The 27,163-nt window shown below is 44.4% G+C and overlaps 1 protein-coding gene across 1 annotated transcript in view; it reads left to right on the top strand.

The window, feature by feature from the left end:
* Nucleotides 1-13,105: 13,105 nt before the first annotated feature.
* The window catches only part of SLC1A2 (solute carrier family 1 member 2), a 139,106-nt gene continuing 125,048 nt past the window's right edge, over nucleotides 13,106-27,163 (top strand). The window contains exon 1 of the mRNA XM_052652606.1: nucleotides 13,106-13,233. Within this exon, the coding sequence (XP_052508566.1) occupies nucleotides 13,106-13,233 (128 nt within the window). The remainder of the gene's footprint in view (nucleotides 13,234-27,163) is intronic.

Raw genomic sequence — 27,163 nt, 5'->3', positions numbered from 1 at the left:
AACAAAAGCAAAACATTAACAATTGCCTTCTCCTGCCTCCCCTTGGGAGTGAAGTTGAGGCCAGCGGGAGGAAGAGCCCACAGAATAGACTTATTGAAAAGGGAACGGAGGGCATAGGTGTAGGGTCCAGAGGGGGTTGCATGTTGCCTGCCTCATGCAGTTTTAATTTCTCATTTTCAGCCTCCCTGGGTAAAATAAAGATGCGTGAAACTCAAATGAGGAAGCAATTTCACATTTACTAAGATCGCCTCTTGTGAGTGATTGAAAGCTTAATTCTCATGAAACAATTTCTAAAGCCAGACGAAGCCTGTGATATGGAAAAAGCCAAGATATTAAAAACCAGAAACAGTTCTGCCCGTCAGTATCAATGGCCACTTCTTTTCTTCTCTAATGCAACATAATTAGGGGCTGTCTCCCCTGGCTTTGGATGTAAGGGAATTGTCAGATAAGGAAAAGTCTTTAAGCGATGGCAGTGCTTGGGCTACAGAAACAGGCACTATTTAACAGCAAGGTGTGAGATTTCTGGGTCAGTGTGCCCTAAATCATACAGATCCAGGATTGCAAAACTGACAGTCTGAAGCTTAACAAAGGTTGATTTCAGTGAAAATCTTGCCTCCCTACCCTCCTCCATGGCTGTATCACACAATGCCCAGATGCCTGGTTTTTCCCTCTTTTAAAGGCAAACTAAATTGTTTTTCATGCTGATTCCCCCCCCTTGGGACTTGCTTCCTCTTGGAACCAACTGCATCTCTTCATTTCAATCACTTGCTAAACTTATTTTAATCAAACCAGACACTGGTCATTTCAGATCTAGTAATAGCAGGCAAAAGAGTCATTCTCAAGATGAAATTTTAGTTTTGTTTGCATTTTCAGAACTTGTCCTGGAAGTTTGAAAAAGCAAACAGATGCCACACACCGCCTTGCCTGCTCTCTTCTCTCCCAACAGCTTGTTGGGGGCCAGTAGAATGTTTCCTAGCAAGGGTTTTAGGATCCAGATTACGGCAAATCTCTTTATTTACCAGATCGTGAGCTTGCTCTCTCTTCCCTCTGTCAGCCCCTCACCCCTCACCGCACCAAGCGGCCAAGTCCTTGGAGTGAATTAATTAAAGGAGTGTTTAAAAATATCTCATTGCTCCATCTCCACGTGCTCCATCATTGATTGGAGGCAGATGGGTTGCAGATTTGTCAGTAGAATAGAAAAGGACCAGCATCTCGTTATAAATCTGTCTGGTTGGCATCAGATGATGGCAGAAAAGATAACAGGCCAGCAATATGAAAGGGGAATAAAGGCAGGGGTAGATCCTTAAACTTCAGAAAAGGATACCTCATTTTCTTAGTGCATGTTTTTGTGTTTTTAATTTAAATGGCTGTTTTCCAATGATATTGATATTTATTTATCTTTAATTCGTGGATCTATTTAATTTCTCACGGGTGTCTGCTGAACGGCCGTCTGGTGTTCTTGGCAGTCTCAGCAGCTGCTTCAGATTATGGACTCGTTGAACAAGGACTGTCCTTTAAAAATGGAATGAACTCTATTTTGGTGGCTGGATTTGTCCATCTGGGTCCCAGTAGAATAGGTGGTGGTCTGTATTAAAGACCCTGGATGAAGTCCATGGGGGCAAGGAGAGGGACAACCCCCCCCCCCGACTTACAAACCCTGTATATTAGAGGCTGCATTTAAACCAAGAGGACTTTCTTCTGTTACATTTTGTCAGGAGTGCCATCTGTCACTCAGTCTTTGTGATCTGGCATGGAACTTCCCATCACATGCCCTGCCACCCCAGCTTCCCAGCCTCTGTGCTTGAAGGATCCCAGAGATGGTGGCCAAGGTGGAAGTGGGGTGGAGGCCTGTCTGCCTCCCAAGCTCCGCTCTTCCCATAGCACCAGATTCGTGGTATCGGATGCCCGTGGACTGTAGGTGGCCCACAGACATGTGTATTTTGGGTCACACAGGATTCTGAAAACCTTGAAATAGTTTGCTTAGACTTGACATCTTGGAAAGTGAAGTCAAGTGGGCCTTAGAAAGCATCACTACGAACAAAGCTAGTGGAGGTGATGGAATCCCAGTTGAGCTGTTTCAAATCCTGAAAGATGATGCTGTGAAAGTGCTGCACTCAATATGCCAGCAAATTTGGAAAACTCAGCAGTGACCACAGGAGTGGAAAAGGTCAGTTTTCATTCCAATCCCAAAGAAAGGAAATGCAAAAGAATGCTCAAACGATTGCACAGTTGCACTCATCTCACATGCTAGTAAAGTAATGCTCAAAATTCTCCAAGCCAAGCTTCAGCAATACGTGACCCGTGAATTCCCTGATGTTCAAGCTGGTTTTAGAAAAGGCAGAGGAACCAGAGATCAAATTGCCAACATCCGCTGGATCATGGAAAAAGCAAGAGAGTTCCAGAAAAACATCTATTTCTGCTTTATTGACTATGCCAAAGACTTTGACTGTGTGGATCACAATAAACTGTGGAAAATTCTGAAAGAGATGGGAATATCAGACCACCTGACCTGCCTCTTGAGAAATCTGTATGCAGGTCAAGAAGCAACAGTTAGAACTGGACATGGAACAACAGACTGGTTCCAAATAGGAAAAGGAGTACGTCAAGGCTGTATGTTGTCACCCTGCTTATTTAACTTATATGCAGAGTACATCATGAGAAACGCTGGACTGGAAGAAACACAAGCTGGAATCAAGATTGCTGGGAGAAATATCAATAACCTCAGATATGCAGATGACACCACCCTTATGGCAGAAAGTGAAGAGGAGCTAAAAAGCCTCTTGATGAAAGTGAAAGAGGAGAGCGAAAAAGTTGGCTTAAAGCTCAACATTCAGAAAACAAAGATCATGACATCCGGTCCTATCACTTCATGGGAAATACATGGGGAAACAGTGGAAACGGTGTCAGACTTTTTTTTTTTGGGCTCCAAAATCACTGCAGATGGTGATTGCAGCCATGAAATTAAAAGACGCTTACTCCTTGGAAGAAAAGTTATGACCAACCTAGATAGTATATTCAAAAGCAGAGACATTACTTTGCCGACTAAGGTCCATCTAGTCAAGGCTATGGTTTTTCCTGTGGTCATGTATGGATGTGAGAGTTGGACTGTGAAGAAAGCTGAGCGCCGAAGAATTCATGCTTTTGAACGGTGGTGTTGGAGAAGACTCTTAGAGTCCCTTGGACTGCAAGGAGATCCAACCAGTCCATTCTGAAGGAGATCAGCCCTGGGATTTCTTTGGAAGGAATGATGCTAAAGCTGAAGCTCCAGTACTTTGGCCACCTTATGCGAAAAGTTGACTCATTGGAAAAGACTCTGATGCTGGGAGGGATTGGGGGCAGGAGGAGAAGGGGACGACCCAGGATGAGATGGCTGGATGGCATCACGGACTCAATGGACGTGAGTGTGAGTGAACTCCGGGAGACGGTGATGGACAGGGAGGCCTGGTGTGCTGCGATTCATGGGGTCGCAAAGAGTCGGACACAACTGAGCGACTGAACTGACTGAATAATGTTTCACCTAAAAAAAAAAAAATGTTGATTCTGGTTTCTCCCAAATGTTGGGAAATCTGATAATAAAAGACCAGCCCTTTTGTCTTGGTATCACTTATTGAAATGGTTAACAGCCCTACCTTTGTTTAAGCACTTTGCATGTATTAATTGATTTAATCCCCACAACAATGTGATTTAAAAGGACTATCATTATCCCCATTTCGCAGGTGTGAAAACTGAGTCATAGAAAGATTAAGCAGCTTGCTGTTGGTTTTACAGCTAGTGAGTGGCAAAGCCAGGTTTTAAACCCAGACAGCCTGGCTCTGGAACCCAGACTGTAACCACTAGGCTATACTGCTTGGTCCCACAGGGGTGGAGGGTGGGAAGAGTCAGCTGGGGATGAAGAGTGGCTGTCCCCCAAGACAGGCCATGTGCCTCTCAGGTTGGACAGAGTCTTTTCTGAGACGAGTTGCTCATGTTTCTTGCTTGACCCCTTACTCCTCTAAGGCAGCCCCTGAGAGAACGAGAGCTTGGAGTCCCTCTTCTCAGGGTATGACGCTGTCTAGCAGTTGTGGCTACATTTCTTGTTAATCCCTTCAAAACACTCCCTTCTTGTTTCCGTTAACTGTGTTCTTAATGAAGAGTTCCTTTGTGATTACTGGTTGTCCGGACACCATAGCATGGTCTTATCAGATGCAGAGCTTTGAGACAGCCCAGTGTACGAACACATGGGTTCAATCCTTTGAAATATCGAGCCTTGAGAATACATTTCTTAGTGGCAATTGTAGTGCAGCATTTAGCAGGCCCTGGAATTTATTCTTTCTTATGTGATTTTCAAGCATGGCTGGTTAGGGCTGTGACTTCACTTACCCATTTCCTAACACAGCTACTTTTCTTATCTCTTTAGGAGTGTGGCTGATATCCTTAGTTTGTTTGTTTGTTTGTTTGTTCTTTGCAACATATGCAGACAGTGATGACTGGGGATGCCTTTTAAATTGAGGAAGAATCATTCAGAGAGTGTGTATGTTCAGTCAATTGGTCGTGTCCAACTTTGCGACCCTATGGGATGTAGCCTGACATGCTCCTCTGTCCATGGGATTCTCCAGGCGAAAATACTAGAGTGGGTTGCCATGCCCTCCTCCAGGGATCTTCCTGATCCAGGGATCAAACCCGTGTCTCGCTGCATTGGCAGAAGGATTCTTTATCGCTGAGGCACCTGGGAAGACTCTCAGAGAATGTATTTCTGTGCATTCTTAAGAGTGGCACAGTTTGCTGACTGTCCAGTAGGTGGCAGTAGATGTCAGCACTTTGTCCAGACTGGCTGTGTGACTCCCTTGGGTCCTTAGGGAATCTCAATTCCCACAGGATCCCATTCTTTTTTGATTAAAACATGTTTCCACCAAATATATTTTTTTGGTGTTTGTGAGATGATTCTCATATGTGTGTGTGCTCAGTCGTGTCCAGCTCTTTTGCGAACCCTTGGCCTGTAGCCCTCCAGGCTCTTCTGCCCATGGAATTTTCCAGGCAAGAATACTGGAGTGGGTTGCCATTTCCTCCTGCAAGGGATATTCCCAACACAAGGAGCAAACCCTTGTCTCTTGCATCTTTTGCATTAGCTTACCATTAGCACCACTTGGGAAGCCCTGTTTACAGATATCACCATAAACAAATACAAATAGGACCATTTGCTTGAACTTGGAACTCCAAGTCTATATGGCTACACATATATGATTTCATTAAGTCCTTGAAAAACTTATGAAATATTATGCTCATTTTACAGATGGAGAAACAGAGATATTTTGCTTTTACATTGTAATTGGGTACCTGTTTTTTTTTTTTTGTCATCTACTTCTACTGTGTTTCATAGTATCCACATTTTGCAATTAATTCACATTTTATTAAAATTTCACAAGCTTTGAAACAGTACAGGGCACGACCACTTGTCTATAGTCCTTTGTTCATTTGTTTGCTCCAATCATTTTGATCAAAGGCAGCAAGATAGCCAAGTGTCCTTGCAAGAAGAGATAATCAAGAATTTAAGAGGCAATGCACAAGGACAGCAACGGTGACCGAAAGAAGTGAGCTGATCTTTGAACGGAGGTGTGACGTTCAAAAGAAAATACTGCCATTGAAACGAAGTTGGAATAAGGTCAGGCAATGGAGAATGATGGTTAGACCTGAGCTTGAAGATGTTAATCTAGCATCTATTTTCAAATAGAAGAAGTGGTTGCAGGGCATGAAGGGAGATAAGGTAAAAGAGAACAGATGGAAGGAAAGCATTCTTTTCAATTAGGCATCAGGCAAAATTGTATTTTTGTTTTTGGACCAAATTGTAGTTGTGTTTTTACCCTTGTACTTAGCCGCCCAGTCGTGTTTGACTGTTTGCGACCCCATGGATTCCTCTGCCCATGGAATTTTCCAGGCAAGAATATTGGAATGGATTGCCATTTCTTCTGCCAGGGGATCTTCCCGACCCTGGGATCAAACCTTTGTCTCCCACATCTCCTGCACTGGCAGGCGAATTCTTTATCACTGAGTCATCTGGGAAGCTCTTGTTTTTAATCTCAGTCTTCATGTAAAAAGAGAGTTAGGATCTGATAACCAGCTTTGTTAGAGAAGTCCATGTGAACAAAGCAAAATTGGGTTAATATGTCTAGAAGTGAAATGGATGAATATCAACTGACAATGCGTAGACATGCTAAAGGGATGATGATTTCTGGGTGATGGGTTCAGCAGCTACTTTTTATACTGAAATGCAACATAGGGTCTAGAGAAAGTGTCAAAAGTAAATATTGGACTAATTTCTAGGAAGAGAATAGAGTGTAATGGAATTATAGACTGAATCTGTTCCCCTAGTGTTTTCCTGGGATTCAAAGTCATCCATCAGCAGATATTAGTAAAACCATCATAGCACAGAAGCACTGCAGGGATCATTGATTTTTCCATCATGATTAATTGCCAACATTTCAATGAAGAACTAATCATTTGCAAGCATTTCTCTCTTAGTCTGAGAAGACCAAAATTTGGAGTCTTTCAAGACATTAATACATTGGGGTTGAGGCCCTGTTGCAGTTCTCTCCTGGGAAATACTTTGGGATGGAAACTTGTGTGCAGGAAATTTATTGAGAGAACTTCTCAGAATAAATCCTTGTAGAATAGAGAAGGGAGCAAGGGTGAGCAGAGGAAGAAGTTGAAACAGTCCAACAAAGTGCCTGTCCCATTCTTCAGGAAGTTCTGGTGCAGAAAGGTCCTGAATGGAGAGAAAAGAGACCTCTACCACTAGAACAACCCGCCACTGGACTGCATTGTGCTCGGGCAGTGGGCCTGGCCCTGGGTGAAGACAGAGATAGAGTTGGTAAGCATTGTCACTTATCAACACTCCTGGCAGCTGGGGGGGATAAATGCCTCAGTCCTGAACGTGGGGGCATTCAGGGGAACTCACCACAGTATCCACTGTTAGCTCCAAATTCGAATGTTTGAGAGAGGTTCTGTTGCTTTCCATCTGAATATCCAGGCTCCACAAAACTCATCTGTAATAAAATACTGTACCTTAAAAGGAGGGTGCCGTTGGGCAACAGGGAGGCAGGTGGGTTCTGGTGGGCAAGGCTGGAGAGCAGGCATCACTGCCCTGGTTCTAGCTGTGACCCACACAGCCCCCAAAGACAGATGACCTAACCGTTCTCATCACTCAGACCTTCCAAAGGTATCTGGTCCAACAGGAGCCTGGTTATCTCAAATTGATGCCCAAGAAAAGGAAACCAGTTCTAGTGAATGGAAGGGGCCAGAAAGATCAACAGATAAATATCCCAGGAGCCAGAGTCTAGCTATTACTGATATTTCCAGCGTTCACAGCGGCTGTTTCTATGCTCCTGCTACGGTTGTCTCTCGTGGAGTCCTTGCCTTGGAGGAGGGGAGGCAGGGGACTGGGTCATCCCTTTCTCGAACATCCACTGCCTTGTTCTGTTGATTCAAGAAGCCGTGCGTTCTGTCAACCTCCGGCCCAAAGCGCTTGTATGTTGACTTTTCCCTGATCTGTTCCCTCGGTAAATATGCAGATGTGTTCAGAGACGAAAGAGCACTTTTGTATGTAATCCAAGGCCTTGCAGATTATACCTCTGTGGGTATTTCCACTTGTTTTCTCACAGCAGGTGAGACCTGGTCTGCTTTGAGACCAGGACATTGGTTATCAATGTGTCTGTGTTTTTAGTAGCATGACAACTCAGTTCAAATGGCCCAATTATAGAATGACAGAAGGTAAAGCAAGCAACATTGGAACCTTCCTTTCCTTACCTGTTTTTAAGAGTTACACATCTCTTATTTACAATGGCAGATAGATATCGCGTATGTTTCCAGAAAATGGGTAAGGCAACACTGACTGTTTTGAATCTACATTTAGAGACTACATTTGGCACAGGGAATGTATTAGCTGAATAAAGGGGTATGAAGAATTTACTATCCACTTGTCAAATAGATTATCTTAAACAGTTAAAAGAAAAATTTTTTGTCCTTTGGGTCAAAAAATTTTTTGTCCTATGGCTCTTTTCCCATAATGAAAAAATGTGGCCTTATTAAAAAACAAACCAAAAAACCCCCAAACTTCTAATATTACAGAGTAGCACGAAGAAATAAAAGATTGTCTCTCAGCTCAATCCTGTTCTCTAAAAATACTCACTTTTTGGGTCTTTTGAGTCAGGCATGTAACCTGTAACATGAGACAGTGTAAACATCCACTTCTTAATATGCAAATTGCATAATCCTGTCCAGCTTACTTCAACTTGCCTTTCACTTCATGCCTCGTATATATGCATATTATATATATATATATATATATAATCTATATATCTGGTAATAGCTCACTGTCCACTCTATGGTTATATAATAATTGATTTAAGCAGTCCTTGATCGATAGATATTTAGGTCATCTCCAAGTCTTTGTTATTACAATTATTATAAGAATTTTGAGTGAAATATGAGTTGGAAGTGGAGAAGGCAATGGCACCCGACGCCAGGGCTGCGGTCTATGGGGTCGCACAGAGTCGGACACGACTGAAGTGACTTAGCAGCAGCAGCAGCATGAGCTGGAAGAAGAGAATGAGGCAGGACCACTGAGCTTGGTTAGAAGATGACATCTGGGTGGAGAATACTGGCCTATATTAGGCTATAGAGCTGCATAGGCGTTACCAGATTCCAAGGATATTTAGAAGGACTCAGTGACCAAGCACATGTAGGGGCCTGAGGGAAGATTCCTAGGGAGCTCCCATGTGTCTCGGTGGACAGAAGTGCTTCAGGGTACTTAGGATGTTGAGAAGTAAGGAGGGGGATCAGGAGAGAATTAAGGGTCTCGGAGTGGCTGACACCGCTTCATGCTACAGTGACGTTAAATAATGTAAGTCCTGAAAAGGGATCATTTTCAAGGCGGTTGCTGAGCAGAGCCAGAGTCAGCAATATAAGGGCTACTGTTGGCATGTGATTGTGAGTTGGGAATGGCTGGAGAGAAAGTGAATGTGGTTTCTTTTTAAGAGTGGGCATCCAGGGGAGGATGCGAGAGCAGGGTTACATTTTGGTTTACTTGCTTTAGTTTCAGTGTAGGTGTGAGGTAAGCGCGCTCAAAAGGTTGTCCAAGTGATGCTGAGATCTTGAGTTCCCTTTGTGGAAGAAGCTGATGAAGAAAAGGAGTAGAACCAGAGGGTAATTCATCACTTGCTCTGGAGGTTCCTGCAGGAGAAGACACGGCAGCGCTCTGAGTACTTGGTCAGAGTTTCCTGCAGTCTTCCTGCTCCAACCCACGATGCAGGGAAAGAGAGCTCAGAGCAGAGGGCGCGGAAAAGCTCGTGTGCCTAAACCGCTAGACCCATGCAGCCAACCCTCGTGGCCCTTTGAGTGACAGAGGGGGCAGCTGGCTGGAGTTGGATATATTTTAGTAGTGGTTGTTATTTACTTTTTTGTTTCACTGTCCATAGCCTTCCTAAATCTCACTAGCTGGATCTCTTCTATTTTTCTTCATAATCTTTCATCTGTGCTCTTGTGTAGCTCCTAAAACTTCCTCGGACTCATTCTTGATCCCCATTCTCTTGGCCCTGCGTTCTCTCTGGATCCCTTCTTGGGCACTTGCATACCACATGTATACTGATAACTCCCAAGTGTATGTTTCTATCTCAGACCTTTCCTCCAAGCTCCAGTTTCCTATATCCCTCACCCTAATGGACATCTCCATTTGGGCATTGCACAGGCATCTCAAAATGATCACGGTACAGTGGAAATGTTGGTTATTTCCCCTGCAGACTCACCCCTACTCCTTCCCAAGTTTCTTCAGAGAGTCGAAGCTAGAAAGGTAAGTATTGGCCCTGTTTTTTTCTCTTCCATCAGTCCCAACCTACAAGCTTTCTCAGTTCTGTCTCCAAAACGTGCCTAAGTCTGGCCTTTTCTCTCCATGGTCATGCTTCATGCTAGCCCAGGCACGTCATCTCTCCAGTGGAAGCTTCCCAACCTCCTAACTTTCATTTCCTCAAACCTCCCCCAGTCTTGCCCACCTTCGGGCCCATTCCCTTGGTCTGGACCGCTTCCTACCTTCCACCTACCACCTTTCTCCAGTTGGCCGTCACCCTCTTACATGGAAACATCCTTTAGTTCTTAGCTGGAGCCGTGTTTCCCAGAGAGCTCTTCTCTCATCCTGCTGCTGAAAATAGGTCCCCCTTTCTTGGTCCTACATCATTTCTTCTTTCCCCCCTTCTTCGTGGCATCAGTTACAATTTTATTTATCTTCTTATGTCTGTCTACCTCCATCACCAGAATGTAAGCACTCTGATGGTTGGTTCATCATGGCATCTCCTAGGATCTGAACGCTATGCACTCAGTACACATTTATTAATTGAATACTCACCCACCTCAGCCTGGGGATGTCGGGAAGCCTTCTCTAGAGAGATGACATTTGGGCTGGGTCTTTTCCAGGAACTTTGTCCCCATCACATTTATTATAGCGCTTCATTATTACAGGAGTGTGCTAAGTGTTTTCTTGTCTGTCTGAGCCCTCACAATCCTGAGATCTCTCTGAGGATGAGGACTACGTTCATTTCTTTGTGCCCCAACTTATCATTATCACAGTGCATGTTGGTGTAACTGAATTGTCTGATTTGGCAAGGAGGCATGCAAGGGCAAAGAGAGGATGGTTTTAAGGGAGGAACAGCACCAAAGTTGAAAAAAAAAACACAACAACCCTGTTTTTTTGCTTGTTAGGACAAGTCCTTTTTAGTTCCTGGCGATCAGTTGAACTTCTCTGCCTAGCAGTCAATAAATAACCAGCCTTTTCACTGCAAAGGTTGACAAGGTTCAAGTAGGTTATAAGAATAATTGGGCAGCAGCTCATCTTGTGAAGCCAAAAATGTATTTGTCATAGTCAATTATGTTCCCATGCTGTTGTGTGGGAAAGATTACAAACTCCTGTAGCTGCTATTATTTTAAAATGCAATAAAATGGAATCAGATAAAGAGTTTCTGAGTCCGCTTCCCCCTGTCTTTCCTAAGACTTCTGGCTTTCTCTGAGTGATGTCTTTCTGTTCCTTTTCCTCTTTCCTTCTGAAGGAAAACAAGGAGAAGTTAGCATTCATTTGATATTCAAAGAAGGATTTAAGTAAAAAATGATGTGCAAATTACATCAGAGAATAAATCCAGGGCTCAACAGTACAACTGCTTGTGAAACTGGTCTAGAAAAAGGTCTATTAATATTGATGCTTTTTAACTTTTAAAGAGATTCTGAATGTATTTAATCATTCCCATTAGAGTTCTCTTCTTTGACTTCCTATTGTGGTTGGAAAAGAAAAAGCCCTGGGTCTAAAAATAAATACATCTTGCTGTTGGTATATATTTCCTGGTAAAGTTGAAGGACAAGGGACCCCTTCCAGAGCCCAAAACTGGGCTTTTGTCTAACACTTGGAAATGAATTGTCCGAGGAAACACATCTGCTGACAAAGCAAGAGATTTTACTGGGAAAGGGCACCCGGGTGGAGAGCAGCAGGGTAAGGGAACCCAGGAGAACAGCTCTGTCACATGGCTTGTAGTCTCGGGTTTTATGGTGATAGTTAGTTTCTGGGTTGTCTTTAGCCAATCATTCTGACTCAGAGTCCTTCCTGGTGGTGCACACCGTGTTCAGCCAAGATGGATGTCAAAGAGAACGATTCTGGGAGGTGGTCGGACATGTGGTATCTCCTTTTGACCTTTCCCAAACTCTTCCGGTTGGTGGAGGCTGATTAGTTCCGTGTTCCTTACCAGGACCTCCCGTCGTAAAATAACTCATGCAAATGGTTTCTATGGTGCCTGGCCAGGGTGGGCCGTTTCAGTGTGCTTCCCCTAACAGTAATGTAAAGAAAAATGTGTGATACTCCTATATTTCTTGAAGTTCTTTGCTGGAGTTTTCTAGGGCTGGGACGCACATGTTGAGGGCTGTTTTTTGTGTCCTGGTGGGATAAGAAAATAAAACCTCTGCTCACTCGGCATGCTTGTTTTTTCTCCATCCTCAGGGAGAATTCTGTGATGAGATGAAGGGCCCGTTTATGGAACCCCTTCCTGAGCCTTATGAGAAAGTCTTCAGCTGGAACCACCCTCCTCATCCTTAATGGTGAATGCTAGATTCTTCCTAGGTTCAGAGCTGGGGCAGTCAGACTGCTGTTTTTGAGTTGAAAGTAGAATCGAAGTAGAGATGCTGTGTTTTCTAGTCTTCTCTGACATAGAAGTCGTTGTTAGCTGGAGCACCCACGGATCGTGTTTTCACTTTCTTTGCTTTCGCTTTCCCTCTGAAGACTCTCAGTGGGTTTCCAGGATAGTAAGCTGCAGATCTCCGATCTCCACACACAATCCCTATGTGTCAGTAGTGGTTCAGCACACAAAATCTACCCAGTTTGTCCAGAAGGGGGCGCTGTGGGGCCTCCTGCATGCCAGCTGCAGGGCAAGGGTGGTTTTCCTGCTGCCCTGAATCGGGAGCCAGAGGGCACGTCCCTCCCCAGGCCAGCACCAGCTGCTGCCACGGGTTTTGAGAAGGGAAGCCCTGCCGCTTTGACTGTTTATATTCCAAGTGACCTGGAGTTGTTAAAATACCTGGGGACCAGAGCTCTGGAGCACAAGGCTATACCTGGGACAGCAGGACTGAGGTTGAGAACAAGTTGCCAGCGGTCGCCATTGCCAGCCTGGTCCTGGGCCATCGTCCTAGTCCTCCTGGCTTCTCCCTGAGCATCACCGGGGGGGCTTCAAGCGAGATTTGCTGGTTCCAGAGCCTGGGTAGGTCCAATCTGGTTTGGTCTGGGATCCTGGCAGACTTTTTAAAAGTGAAGGGGCAATCATGGGGAGGAAGAGAAGGCTTTTAATGAGAGAGGAAAAAGACGAGGGATTGAGAAGTACGTTTCGAAAGCACTGGAAAGGCCCCAGAATAAACGTGGCGAGAGTGGAAGCCTGAAAGCGGATATTCCTCTCTTCCAAATGACTAACCAGCCACCCCAGAAGTCCAGCTTGTGTTCCAACCCAGTTGGAAGCAGGAAATCGAATTCAAACAGGTGTGAAAGCTCTGTGTTTTGGTTGCTGGGCTCACTCCCTTAGGAGGAGACCATAGCGGAAGGAGGAGGGCCTTAGCCATGTGTCCATATGCTGGTCGAAAGAGGACGTCGCTCTCCACCTTTGAGCTAAGCTGCCCAGGCCAGTCAGCAAGATGGAGGTCTTCTCGAGTTTTCAAACAGCAGGAAAATCAGGCTTCTGCGCAGCTGTGAGTTTAGCATCTGGTCAAGGGGGCATTTAAAATTAACTTTTGAGTTTCTCATGTCGTAGAATCATAGGGTATTTACAGAATATATACATGAATACAGTCAAAAAGATCACTGGGGGGGGTGAGCTTTACTGCAAGAATTTCTGAGTCCTCCAAGAGAATCTTAAGATTATTTGAATTTATTGATTTTACACATAAAAACATAGGGAAGCAGAGCTGACTTCCTGGGCATGGGATGGGCAGCTACACAGGGCTCAGAAGGGACCTGTCCTTGGTTTAATGCTCTATAGTCACATTCTTGAAATTCTTAATAACAGAGTCCTGGGGTTTTAATTTTTGCACTAAGCCCCGCAAATCGCATGGCCAGTCCCGCAGGGAAGCCACACAGAAACAGGCCTGTATGGAATACTGCTGTTCATGGTGACATGAAGAGGATGATAACCTTGAGAATATCTGATCTCTTGCAGTACCCTAGACTGTTTCATAATGAGATACTTGGCATAAAGCAGTTTCTGGGACCCGTGTTGTAGTGGTTGGAAGGATTTTCTGTTGCACGGCTTCCTGACAGTAAAACTCCAGGGAAGTTAACTAGCCTCTCTGAGACTCAGTTTATTTATCTGTTAAATAGGGACAATATCACACACCAGATAGGTTTGGAAAGGATTAAGGCAGAATGTGAGCCTGGGACACAGAGGCCACCTGTGATGATGATTGTTTTTCTTTATCTCGGAATAGCCTTTACTGTGTTGCTTTAAGCCTGGTGAACTTAGGTGGGGTTATCTGTCAATTTCTCTACTTTGCAAGTTAGGTTGCCAACACTCATACGCACGGCTGTGTGTTTGCTAATTCTTTCTTGAGAACCATAGTGATAAGATTAGAAAGTTGGTCCTAGACTTCTTTGATCTTATGGTGGTATTTGCACTAGTGATGGTTTGTTTGAAGGTTTTTCTCTTTCTGTGCTTTTAACCCTTGAACTATTTGTACTCATAACACACCTGACTCAAAACATGTGGTGCATTTTCTACTACACTCTCCGATGCCAGCTGGGTGTCCTACCATTCAGTTCAGTTCTTACACCGTCTACCTGGGAGTTAGCATCAGATCCCATAAGTTAAGGGTTCAGTCCCATGAGGATGCCGCACTGCAGATGCTGGTTGAAAGCCCGGGTTGTATTTTGATTGACAGGCTGGACATTCAGAGGGTTCCCATAACCCCCTCAATAGATTTGCTAATGTGCTGGAATGACCCACAGAACTCAGGGAAACACTTTAGTTTAGTTACGTTTCCAGAAAGTGAAAGTGAAAGTCGCTCAGTCGTGTCCGACTCTTTGCGACCCCAGGGACTATTCAGTCCATGGAATTCTCCAGGTCAGAATACTGGGATGGGTAGCCTTTCCCTTCTCCAGGGGATCTTCCCGACCCAGGAATTGAGCTGGGGTCTCCTGCATTGCAGGTGGATTCTTTACCAGCTGTGCTACCAGGGAAGCCCCCTGTGTATCCAAGTTTCTTGTAAAGGATGCAATTCAAGAACAGCCAATGGAAGAGATGATAGGCAAGGTATGGAGAAGGGGGTCTGGTCCCCTCTCTGGGCACACCTTGATGTGTTTACAACATGGAAGCTCTAGAAGCTTCCTTTAGAGATTTCTATGGGAGTTTCATGGTATCGGCACGATTGATGACACCACTGGCCGTTGGTTATTAAGTCAATCTCCAGCTCCTTTCTCCTCCCCCAGGGTCCGGGTGGGAGGAGGGGCTGAAGTTTCCAGCCCTCTAATGCTTTGGTCTTACTGGTGACAGCCGCCAGCCTGAGCTGTCCTTGCGCTGCAGATGGCAAGAACTAAGTGTCCTTTCTGCGCTGCCTAGGGATAGATGATAGACCAAGCTGCTTCCAACTGCAGGGCGTCGTCTACCTGCAGGCGCTGAGTGCCAGCGCTGCTGCTCCCGTTCTTCACCTTCTTGTCTCGAGACCCAGCCCGGGCCACTTCCCTGCTTCCAGCTGTGGTCATCTGGATTTTGTGCCCCAAGTCTAAGAAGGTGACATCTACCTAACAACCCAACAGGGAGAATCATCCCATTTGTCTTTATCATCCAGGCAGGTCAAAGTTAAGGTGTCGAGACCAAGTCATTCAGAGTTCTCGCTTTCCTTTCGTCTGTGACCTAGGAGATGTCTGTGGGGAGCTGAGTCTGTTGGACAGCTCTCGACTTCCTTAAGGCTAGAGGGGGTCCACGTGGGAAGGACGGGAGGTCAGGGAGCAGGGGGAGTAGAATGGCCATGCTCAACGCCTGCGTGGATGGGATTGCGTCTTCCAGGCTGGTAAGAAGAGATGCAGCTGAAAATTTCTGTTTTGCAAGTAACTGCAGGCCTGTCCAAATAAACTCACAAATGGAGTCTCTCAGCTGGTAGCCTAGCCGTGGGCAGGCTCCGCAGGGCTGTTGTCCCTCCTTCCTATCCAGGAGGCTCTGAATGGCCTCTCTTCTCATCCCATGTGTTTCAGAGCCCCGTGGAGCTGAGTAGGAGGCTAAGCTGCCACTGCTTAGGGTAAGACTGCCTTTATTTAGATCTCTTAAGATTAGGTAACTCACATCATCTCCCTGAGGGAGAGGAAGGGGCATTGCCTTTTATTACCCTACAAACAGTGGACCCCAAATATCTATTTCAGCGGGCTTTACTTAACTCAGTGTGGAATTGCTGTGAACTTAATATCCTCTGGATGACTCACCCAGGGTAGCACTTCAAGTTTGGGCTGTGTTTCCTTAGCCAAACTCGGCTCTTATTTTTGTTCAACCCTCTTCAAAAGAGAGAGCGGTCAAGGCATGCGAAATTTCCTTGGCAAGGAATGCTAAATCAGCTTCTATGTCACGATAAGGAGAATAAGGTGTTTCTTCTTGTTGTCACCATGGACTCAGAATGTTCCAGAACATTTGGTTCAGCCCCCTCATTAGCCAGAAGTCCACAGTCCAACTGAGCAGAGAGACCTGGGTTTTAGTCCTTGCTCTGCTACTGGCTTCTGGACCAGAAATAGGTCCATTAAATCTCACAATACCCTGAGTACTGTGAGTTTGAAAGATTGAAAGGAAGAAGGAACTGGAAGTTGAAGACTGTCTCAGGCATATTCTAAGCTTTTCTTCTTTCCTCCTAGTGTGTGAGCTTTCGAAGGTGTATTGCTCTCTTCACCTGTGTTTGTCCCTTCACCTGGGGCCTCCGCTGGCTATTCTGGGGTCCCTGAGACCATTATTCCCCTGGATGATACTTCTCTGTCTGGAGGCTTGGTGGAAGGTGAGGTGGCAAAGTGAACCTTTCCTTAGCTCCCTTGCCCTTTAATTCCCCCAGAGCCTCTCACATACAAGGGGGTTGTGAACGTGTAGACTTTATTGAAGATATGAGAATATCCAGAGGGGATGATGATTTTTAAAAAGATAACTTTTATTAATTTAAAAGATTTTTTAAAAATATATTAAAATTTTTAATATTATTTTTTAATCTAAAAAATTAAAATTTAAAAATTTAAAAATATGGTTTTTTAAAATTATTATTTTCCAGCTGTAACGTCATGACCAGCGATTTAACTGTGCAGCAGAAATGGGACCCAGAGCTGTGTCTTTCCAAACCTTGGGGCCATTTGGCTCTGATCATTTCCACTAACTAGATCAGAATCTACAGGTTCGAATTTTCCTGGAATTCCATCCTATTCTTTTCCGGTGGGATGGTGGCCCTCTAGCCGGTGCGCGGTGATTGAAGGTGTGGCCATGGGGTGAGCTCTCCAGGGTAGAAAGGAAGGGATCCGCCTGGCTGGCCTGGCCTGCCTTTTTCTGCTGAGTCACTCAGTCATTTTCTAGGCCAGAAAGTTCATGCTTTTGACTAATGTTAAGGGAATTTTAATATTTAATCAGGAGAATTAAATGAGCTATTTGCACATTTATGTAGTTGAAAAGCATTCTTTCGCTCCAGCAGGTTCAGGTGGTCAGATCTGCACATCCAGTGTACAAGGGACAGACAGGCAGGTACAGGACATCGTGACAGGTATCTGGTGCCCGAGCAGTGTGCCGAGGCTTTGGAGACCCAGGAGCTGTGTCTCTGACTCCTCCATCCCTGGCTGAGGGCACGTTTGAGTACAGAGTGTGAATCTCAGCCTTCACCTGGACATCATGAGCCAAGCAGGATGCCCCCACTGCCTGCGAGAGGGAGGTGGGGGAAAGGATCACAGCTGGGGACCCTTGTACAAGGCAGGGGAGTTTATCTTTCAAGACTCCTGGGGTTAAGGTTGGGATTGTTCAGGAGCTGGGGATGGATTTGATGACAGAAAGGCAGTAAGCTTGCAAATTGCTGAGGACGGGAGGGCTCCATTGAACAAAGACGTCTTCTTCCTTCACATGTGAACTGGTGGATGCTGACTCATGGTTATAAAAGGGGCTCAAATGTCTGGAGCCTCCTCTAGTCATTCCCACGAGATTAAAAGCTTGGATATGGAGGAGGAAAATTGTGAAAGAAATGCACAGGATGATAAAGGGAGTCTCTCTCTCCTATATTTAAAAAACTTAAACATTTTTAGGCAAAGAATTCTTTAAAATGTCTTTTTAATATCTGTATGCCATTTTAAGATGCATGTTCTAGTGACACCTATAATAATTTTCATTTGGTTATATTTCGTATATGGAGGAGGCCACAGATTACTAGAAATCAATCCTGAATATTCATTGGAAGGACTGATGCTGAAGCTGAAACTCCGATACTTTGGCCACCTGATGTGAAGAACGGACTCATTGGAAAAGACCCTAATGCTGGGAAAGATTGAAGGCAGGAGGAGAAGGGGATGACAGAGGATGAGATGATTGGATGGCATCACTAACTTGCTCGACATGAGTTTGAGCAAGCTCTGGGAGTTGGTGAAGGACAGGGAAGCCTGGCATGCTGGAGTCCATGGGGTGGCAAAGAGTCAGAAATGACTGAGTGACAGAACTTAACAGATTACTCTAGAGAATGCTCAAAACTTGGAGGAAAAGTGATTGATGACTTTGTTCAAATTCGTGAAACATCCTTCACATCTTGTCTGAATGCCTCTTCCCGATGACCAAATATTAATTTGATGAAAGGCTTAGCAGTGAATACCAGTTTGGGAATTACTTTTGCCATCTCTGCTCAGGACATTAAGATAGCAAAAAGAATTGGAAGAAAGAATGCAGATGCTGTGGGTCACCTGCAGCCATCGGGCTTAAAGTGACCAGGGAAGGGACTCCTGTGTTAACTGCAGGATGGAGGCAATATCAGCGTCTGGGCTGGCCTCTGCCTTCAGCATGGGAGCGTTAGAAGTTAGGCCAGTCTTCTGGAATATCACCTGGGCCTCCAGCTCAAGCTGCAGTGAAATAGGTGCTGTTCATTGATCTAACAGATGCATGTAGAGTGGCTGGCCCTCTGCTTTGGTGTTAAGGATGATCCTCTGTAGGGATTCCCTGGTGGCTCAGACAGTAAAGAGTCTGCCTGCAATGTGGGAGACCTGGGTTCGATCCCTGGGTTGGGAAGTTCATGACAACCCCCTTGAGTATCTTGCCTGGAAAATCCCATGGACAGAGGAGCCTGGCAGGCTACAGTCCACGGGGTTGCAAAGAGGTGGACGTGATTGAGCGACTTCACTTTTCTGAGTCAGATACCGCTGTCTGATGGGGCCCAGCCACCTGGCGCCTGGAGAGAATGCCTTTTGGTCTCCTGCAACCTGCTGTCCTCGCAGCCTGGCCAGAACCTTAGTGCAGGACCCCTGGCACCTAGAAGGAGCGAGAGGTGTTTGAGTATTGGACTGGTTATTTTCCCGATGAGCAACTTGGCTTCTCAGAGCATCAGATTCCTCTTCTGTCCCTACTATGAAGTAGAGATAATAGCATCTACCTTGCAGGGCTGTAATGAAAGTCACCTGCCATTTGACTGGTCCTGCAACAAGTAGGTGCTTGGGAACAAAGGTGGCTGTTATAAAACATATTGCCAGGGCTTCCCTTCTGGCTCAGTGGTAAAGAAGCCGCCTGCCAGTGCAGGAGACACGAGTTTCATCCCTGGGTTGGGGAGATCTCACATGCCTCAGAGCAACTAAGCCTGTGAGCCACAACTACTGAGCCCACGTGCCCTAGAGTCCATGCCCTGCAACAAGAAGCTGCTGCAGTGAGAAGGCTGCACGCTCCCGTGAAGAGTAGTCCCTGCTCACTGCAGCTAGAGAAAAGCTCGCACAGCAGTGAATACCCAGCACAGCCAAAAATAAATGATGAATACATTAATGTAAAATATAAAATATATTCCCAGGTAAGCAGTGCTTAAATCTCTCTGGAACACCTGAAACTGAGCCTTCAAAATGTATAAAACCTTTATTCAAAGTGTACTAATTTTACATTTATGCACATCCCCCTGGTGGCTCAGATGGTGAAGCGTCTGCCTACAATGCAGGAGACCCGGGTTCAATCCCTGGATCAGGAAGATCTCCTGGAGAAGGAAATGGCAACCCACTCCAGTATTCTTGCCTGGAAAATCCCATGGACGGAGGAGCCTGGTAGGCTACAGTCCATGCGCACCTCGTCACTGCCAAAAATCTGCCAGAAAAAGAGATATGAGGATGCCAGGCCTGGACGGATGCTGTGCTGGACTCAGGGCATCGCTTCCAGGTGGCTTTCCCAAGCCCTTCCACTGCCACCGAGAAGAGTCTGGAAACCCTGGAAGCCTTTATTTTGACAGGCAAAATCTGGGCCTTGGAGCTCGAGCTCTCTCACTTGTCTCACTCAACAAGCATAAATATTGTTTGACCCCCGGGCATTTCTTGTGCCCACTGTATGCAATAGTCTATATGCAATTGCCCAGCAGAACCCCTGCCCCAAAGCAGCAGAGGCTGGCTTCCTCTGCCCACTGCTGGTGACATCCCCCACCCTGGACACAGGGGGGCGCTGTGGCCCCACTTTTCCTCAAAAACAATTGAGCCGCTCCTCAGGTTTTCTGAGTGAGCCCTGAAGATCCTAGCCCTTTGTACTTACATGATTTCATTACTCTGTGTTTTCCTATGTGGAAATTAGTGGAAGGATGGCAGCGACCTAAAATTGCACACGCAGAAAATGTGCATGACTTCTTCAACTAGGAAACCTCAAAAACTTGACAGCAACTATGTTTTCATTGTAACAAATAAATATTCCATACACCTTGTGAGAATAGTCTTCAACACACACAGACACACACACAGACACACACACACACACATATAAAATAGGACATTTATATGTGATTTTTATTTATTCGCCAAAATAGATATCACTCAGCTATCTCTTTTATTTTTTTCACTTTATAATAGCCCCAGTGACTTTTTCAGTCTTTCCCACACTATTTTTTTTTTTCCAAAATGGCTTTATTTAGCTATCTGGGGCCATCAAATCTGAGGTGTGAAGCCCTGAAGTATTAGGGTTGAAAATGAAAAAAGAGGCACCTTAATGAAAAGCCCTAACTGAAGTGAAGAGAAGCTTAAAATGATGGCATTTTGGTTATTCACAGAACAGCATCTGAGCAGTATTAATTTTCATGGTGGGTCAAAAGCTGCTCATTTTCCCTAGAACTAAAGGAATAGTTACAATCCTTAAATCCCTGAGAGGCCTTCTTCCACAAACCTGCCCCCACTTTCCTATGGACTGGTTGACAGTCCGATGGGCCAGTTCTCCAGCCACAAAGGTGGAGTTTAGTGCTATATCTAGCTAGGAAGGCATTGTTTGAGGGAGGGGAAGGTGCCTACAAGGTAGAAATGGTAGCCCAGGCCTGTTGTCATGCAGTCGCTGAATCGTGTCCGACTCTTTGAGACCCCATGGATCGAAGCACGCCAGGCTTCCCTGTCCTCCACTGTCTCCCAGAATTTGTTCAAGTTTATGTGCATTGAGTCAGTGATGCCAGCCAACCATCTCATCCTCTGCCACCCCTTCTCCTTTTCCCTTCAATCTTTCCCATCATCATCAGGGTCTTTTCCAATGAGTTGGCTCTTTGCATCAGGTGGCCAAAGTATTGGAGCTTTAGCATCAGTCCTTCCAATGAATATTCAGTTGATTTCCTTTAGAATTGATTGGTTTGATTTCCCTGCAGTCCCAGGGATCTTCAAAAGTCTTCTCCAGCACTACATTTTGAAAGCACCAATTCTTCAGTGCTCAGCCTTTTTTATGGTCCAGCTCTCACATCCACACATGACTACTGGAAAAATCACAGTTTTGACTATACAGACCTTTGTCAAGCGATGTCGCTGCTTTTAATACTCTGTCCAGCTTTGTCACAGCTTTTCTTCCAAGAAGCAAACATCTAATTTCATGGCTGCAGCCACGGCCCTTGATGATCTAGGAGCCGAAGAAAAGAAAGTCTGTCACTGCCTCTTCTTGTCCCCTTCTTTTTGCCATGAAGTGATGGGACCAGAGGCCATGATCTTAGTTTTTTGAATGTTGAGTTTTAAGCCAGCTTTTTCACTCTCTTTCACCCTCATCAGACTAGCATGGGTTCACATCCCAGCTCTGTTTTTTCCTGCCCAGTTGAGGGATCTGGAGCCAGTTACTTAATTGCTTGGAATCTCTTTTGTAAAGTGTGGTAATGAAACTCCTCTTGCAGGATTGTTGTTAGTATCAAGTCAAATAACATATATGTGTATGTATGTGTATGTGTGTGTGTGTGTGTGTGTATATATATATGTATATATATATGCACAGTAACTGGCAGACAATAAGCATCTGATGCTCTTTTAGGGGTCAGCAAACTTTTTCCACAAAGGATCAGGTGGTAAATATTTTAGACATGATGGACATGAGTTTGAGCAAGCCGTAGGAGTTGGTGATGAACAGGGAAGCCTGGCATGCTGCAGTCCATGGGGTCAGAAAGAGTTGGACACAACTGAGCGACTGAACTGAACTGAGGTCATACACAGTCTGTGTGGCAACTCTTCACCAATACAGTATGTGAATGAAGCACAGAGGATGTGTTCCAATAAGGGTTTATCTACAAAAACAGATGGCGGGGTGGATTTGACATAAACAGTCGCTGCTGACCCTGCTCTAGGTCAGCGCTGCCTGCTAGAACCTTAATATGAGCCTCCTCTTTAATATTAAATGTTCTCATAGCCACAGAAAGTAAAGAGGAACAGGTGACATTCGTTTTAGTAAAATATTTCATTTGCTTCAAATTATCCAAACTAGTTTTGCTTTCACATGCAATCGGCAGGAAACATCATTAAAGAGGTATTTTCGTTTAATGTTGGTGATATTTTTAAACGTCTGCTGTGTATTTTAAACTCACCGCCCCTCTTCTTTCATACTAGTCACATTTCGAGTGCTTCATCCCTACGCTGAACAGCACAGCTTTGGACAGTACTTCTCGAACTGCCATCATAACCATTTAGTGGGTCAAGAAATCCATTTGTTAGAAAAAAGTCAAATTAAGAAAATGAAATTGAGAGGGATAGAACCTGTCAGAGTGCATCCCATATTGAAAGGATACAGATTGTTTCCTGCAGATTTGTGTGTACTTGCCCATGTGTCCATGTGCGTGCATGTGTGTGTGTGTGTAATGCGTGTGTGTGCTGGGTCATGATGAGAAACATCAGCTGTGTTTCTTCCTGTGGGCTGTTGTCAAACATGCTTGATGTTCACTATTTTACACACTATAGTCAAGCTTTTATTTTATTTTTTTTAAACGTAGGCTGAGGTGTTTAGTTTCTTCCTCACTTAGGCTGTGCAGGCACTGTGCCAAGAGCTTTGTGTTGACCACATGACTGGTGTAGAACCAGTCGAACTAGTTACCAAGTGTCATGCCGACCATTTCAAAAGCACAAATCAAAATTCTCAACTTTAAACTTGACTATCGCTGTACTTAATTTCTAAGACTCCTCTTTTTACAGATAGTAAGCTGAAACCCGGAGTGGTGCTATGCATAATCAAGATCCCAAACATGAGCCGTGTCTTGGGGTAACAGTGAGACAGTCTGTGTGCCCAGCTTGGGGACAGCTCCTGTCTCACGTGATGGGGCTCCACCTGTGCACGTGGATGGGAGCCGGGCCAGCTCACCCAGTGACTTAAGTGTCACGAGTCCCTGAGGCTTGAAACTTCGGGATTTATGAAACACAGGTTAAAGGGATGTTGCTTAAAAGTATTTCCTTCTTCCACACGTTTTTCTGAGCAACGACCCAAAAGTGAAGCAAGTTCATGCTCTGCACTCAAACAGCTCAGCTTTTATCTTTCTATAATAATATGTCTAATATTTTTCAGTTGGGAGTGGAGAAGAGCATGTTCTTCTGTCTGGCTCCTAATTGCATAAAAGTTGAAGATAGGAAACTGATGAAACTCATTTTCCCTTCTTCTCTTTAGCTGTGTGATAGCTGTGTGATGAAAGATATTTTAAATAGTGTGTACAGTAAAAATTATTTAAGGTCCATTTTCCTGAAGTATAGTCTGAGTTTATCCCACTCTCAGTTGGGTTCAATTTTCTTCTTTTCCCACAGGACTGGTGTGTAGACACAGTACAGACTTTGGATTCAGGTTGACTTGGACACAGATCCTGCCTACATGACTTCTAGGCTGTGAGGCTTAGCCATGGTCTCTAAGACTCAGCTTCTTGACCTATAAAATAGGGATAATAATTTTGGCCTTATAAGTTTGTGGTAAAGATTAGTTGGGGAAATATATGTTAAGATAAAAAAACTTTGTGTGAAAAAATTCTTTAACATATGAATTTTCCATATGAATATGTTTTCATAATAATAGAGCCGAGTATATCTTTTCACTTCCTCTTCCTTCCAGGAGGGTACAGTATAGAGCCAAGAAATGTTTTTGTGGCATTTATTTTAGTGTCCTGATTATTTAATGACTTAGAGACTGCATTTTAAGGTATCTTTTCTCCACCTGTTCACATTTCATTCTCACATATAGACAGTTTCCGTCAGGAATTCAACATTTGAGAAGAAATGGTCTTACGTTTTAGATCCTTGAAACAACAAATAAGGGCTTTCAGCTGTCGCCATGACAACCAAACCCTCTCCAGTCAGTTATCCAGAGTGAATTATTAAAGAGCTCTGTCCAGAGAGTCGTTCTAAGGGGAAGGGCACACAGCTCTAATAGTGAGAGACGGTTGCAGTGCTGGAAAGTGGGGTGTGGGCTTGCTTTCTCACTTCATCCACAGGGAAAGACTCAGATGAGCCAACCATTTGCACGTGATCCTCTTCAGTGGCTAAAGAGTCGGTTTTCCCAGAATTTCAGGTCGCTTAAAACACTGAGTGTCTCTCTGAGTCACTTTTTCAGAAGCAGGATGTGTAAACGAGCACTTTCTCTCATTCCCGGAAAGAGTTGACCTGATCCTGCTCAGATAATCCTTCCTATAATTAAGATGTCCGTCTACAGTGATTGGTCGATCAGGAACAAGTTGTTACACTAGTTCCAGGAGAGGATGGAGGAGGCTGCTGGACGATGAGAAAGTCAGAAAGTGTAGGTTTGCAACTTATTGCGATATAGATGGCTATCCTCATTTTTATTTTAAAGTAAGAAATGCCACGTGTTATAGTCATAGATAACCTTCTCAGACAAAGTAATATTAAAGCAACTTACTTAAATGTTCTGAGCCTCAGTTTCCACATAGGTGATATAGGTTTCACCAGATCTTTTAGGGGCGGTTGTGAGGATAAATGCATAGAAAATGTAGAGCGAAGTCCTGGCACACAGTAAGCTCTCAGTGTGCTAATTGTTGCGCTTAAAATGGTTGATTCACGTGCTGCACATCATTATTTCCCTAACATTGTTGAATTTCTTGAAATCTATTAGGATATTCAAAATAAAACATCTTAAAGGTGACTTTATTTTCATTTTCAAAAATAAGAATTGGTTTCCTTTGTTTTTCTTTCAGAAGAAAATGCTTGAACCTGCCATCCAAGTAATAACATTCTGATGGCTTTTCTTCCGCATTGAGTTTTGGTTTATGCTCCCATCTTTGAATTTCATTGCAATGGTATCTAAGGTTGTCAGTGTCTGAAAGTATATAGAAAATATATGCATTTTTAAAAGACATGTTCCGTTTTGTGTGTGTGTGTGTGCGCGCGCTCAGTCATGTCCTACTCTTTGTGACCCCTGGACTGTAGCCCACCAGGCTCCTCTGTCCATGGAATTTTCCTTTCCTGACACAGTAGAAGAGTGAGAGATGATAGGGCAAGACAGGCCTAAGAATTTAGGTATCCTATTGAAGAGAAAAACCTGGTGATATGGTAAAACCACGGCAAGGAACATGGTGAGGCTCAGAGATAGTATTTTCCAAAGGATGATTTTGCTTGCTGCTTGGTGTCTCCTCTGCCCAAATTCTTTTTAAAATAATTTTGTTTATTTATTTGTTGGCTGTGCTGGCTGTTCACAGCGCCTTGGGTTTCTCTCTAGTTGCGGTGAGAGGGACCTACTCTCTAGTTGCGGGTTGCGGGCTTCTCGTTGCCTTGGTTCCTCTTGCTGTGAACATGGGCTCTAGTGAACGCGGGCTCAGTAGGTGCGGCTCCTGGGCTCTAGAGCACTGGCCCAACAGCTGTGGCACGAGGGCTTAGTTGCTGTCCGGCATGTGGGGTCTTCCTGGACCAGGGACTGAACTCATGTCTCCTGCATTATCAGATGGAGTCTTTTCCACTGAGCTACCAGGGAAGCCCCTAATTTCTAACTCTGATGAGTCAAATTCCTGTAGGGTCAAAAAAAATTATTATATGAGTTTGGTTAGAAGATGCTAAGGAGAGTCAGGCAGAGAGAAATGAAACTAAGCCCTGTATCTTTGAAGGAACCCATCTTGGGGGAAGATTGGGAGAGCAGATGGGCTTGCCTGGTTCCTTGTAGAACTAGTGTTCTGAGATAACTCACAGGTCTCAAACAGTGTATGTTTAAGGAGTTCCAAAAAGACCATTTCTCTGGCAACCGTACCCCTGTGCAGGATCTTCTACCTGGGAAGAATGGGAGACACAGTATTGCAAAATTTGGAGGCTTTAGAATCAAACAGACTAGCTTGGAGAAATTACCTAACCTCTCAGAGCCTCAGTTTGCTCATCTGAGAAAAGGGATATACTATTTTTCTTGTAAAGTTGTGAAGAGGATGAAATGAGAAACAATCTGTGATGTGTTTCTCATGTCATATACTTTCCACATCTGTTATTCCTCTTCTGAGTCTCGAAAAAGTTGTCCATTTTTCTAATTCATAAAGAGGAGGGCAGAGATGGTTTGACCTGGCAGATTTACTGGTCTTTCTAAGTTACACTTAGAGGAGAGGGGGAGAACTTTTGTTTTTGGATATTTCTATTTCCTTCTGAGGCCCAATCACATTTGATGTATATGTGATTATGATCTTACCATCATTCAGCATGTGAGTAAATTTTTATTATCATATGTCTTTAGTTTATCCTTGTTATAAGCAACAAATTTCTGGGAAGTTTAACCAAGGTCCTCTCAATGAGTTGGGCCATATGTAGGCAGGTGGTTACCTATTTGGTACACAGTAGAGTAGAAAAACTATACTGCCCTGAGACTCTGACTGTAGGCTTCTGGGCTTTGGCAATCACCTTGACCTCTCTAATCTTTATTCTTTCTTTCATATGTAAAATATAAGGTTGATGATTAGATTTCTAAAATCCTTTTACATCCTCTGAAGTTCTCAATTATTTGTGTAATTGTCTAATAGCATAAACAGATCAATGGCCAAACCTCTGTGATAGTATTTTTCATTCCTGAAGTTGGTGAATCTTCTGAAGGTTTGGAGGTTGGGACACTGATGAGTATGCCACAGCACAAGTACGGATGGGTAACTGAGCAAGTGAGTAAGCCCCAGTGATGAATGAATGTTCTCTAATCCACTGGGCCTAAAGCTGGAACAGTCTGAGACTCATTTAGGACTCAGGATTCTTGGATCCTCCACATGCTTGTCATTTTGAATTATGGCCATATGC

This window comes from Budorcas taxicolor, chromosome 15 (genome assembly GCF_023091745.1).
Source record: "Budorcas taxicolor isolate Tak-1 chromosome 15, Takin1.1, whole genome shotgun sequence".
Lineage (NCBI taxonomy): Eukaryota > Metazoa > Chordata > Mammalia > Artiodactyla > Bovidae > Budorcas > Budorcas taxicolor.
The sequence above is the reverse complement of the archived record's forward strand: the minus strand, read 5'-3'. Positions and strand labels throughout refer to the sequence as shown.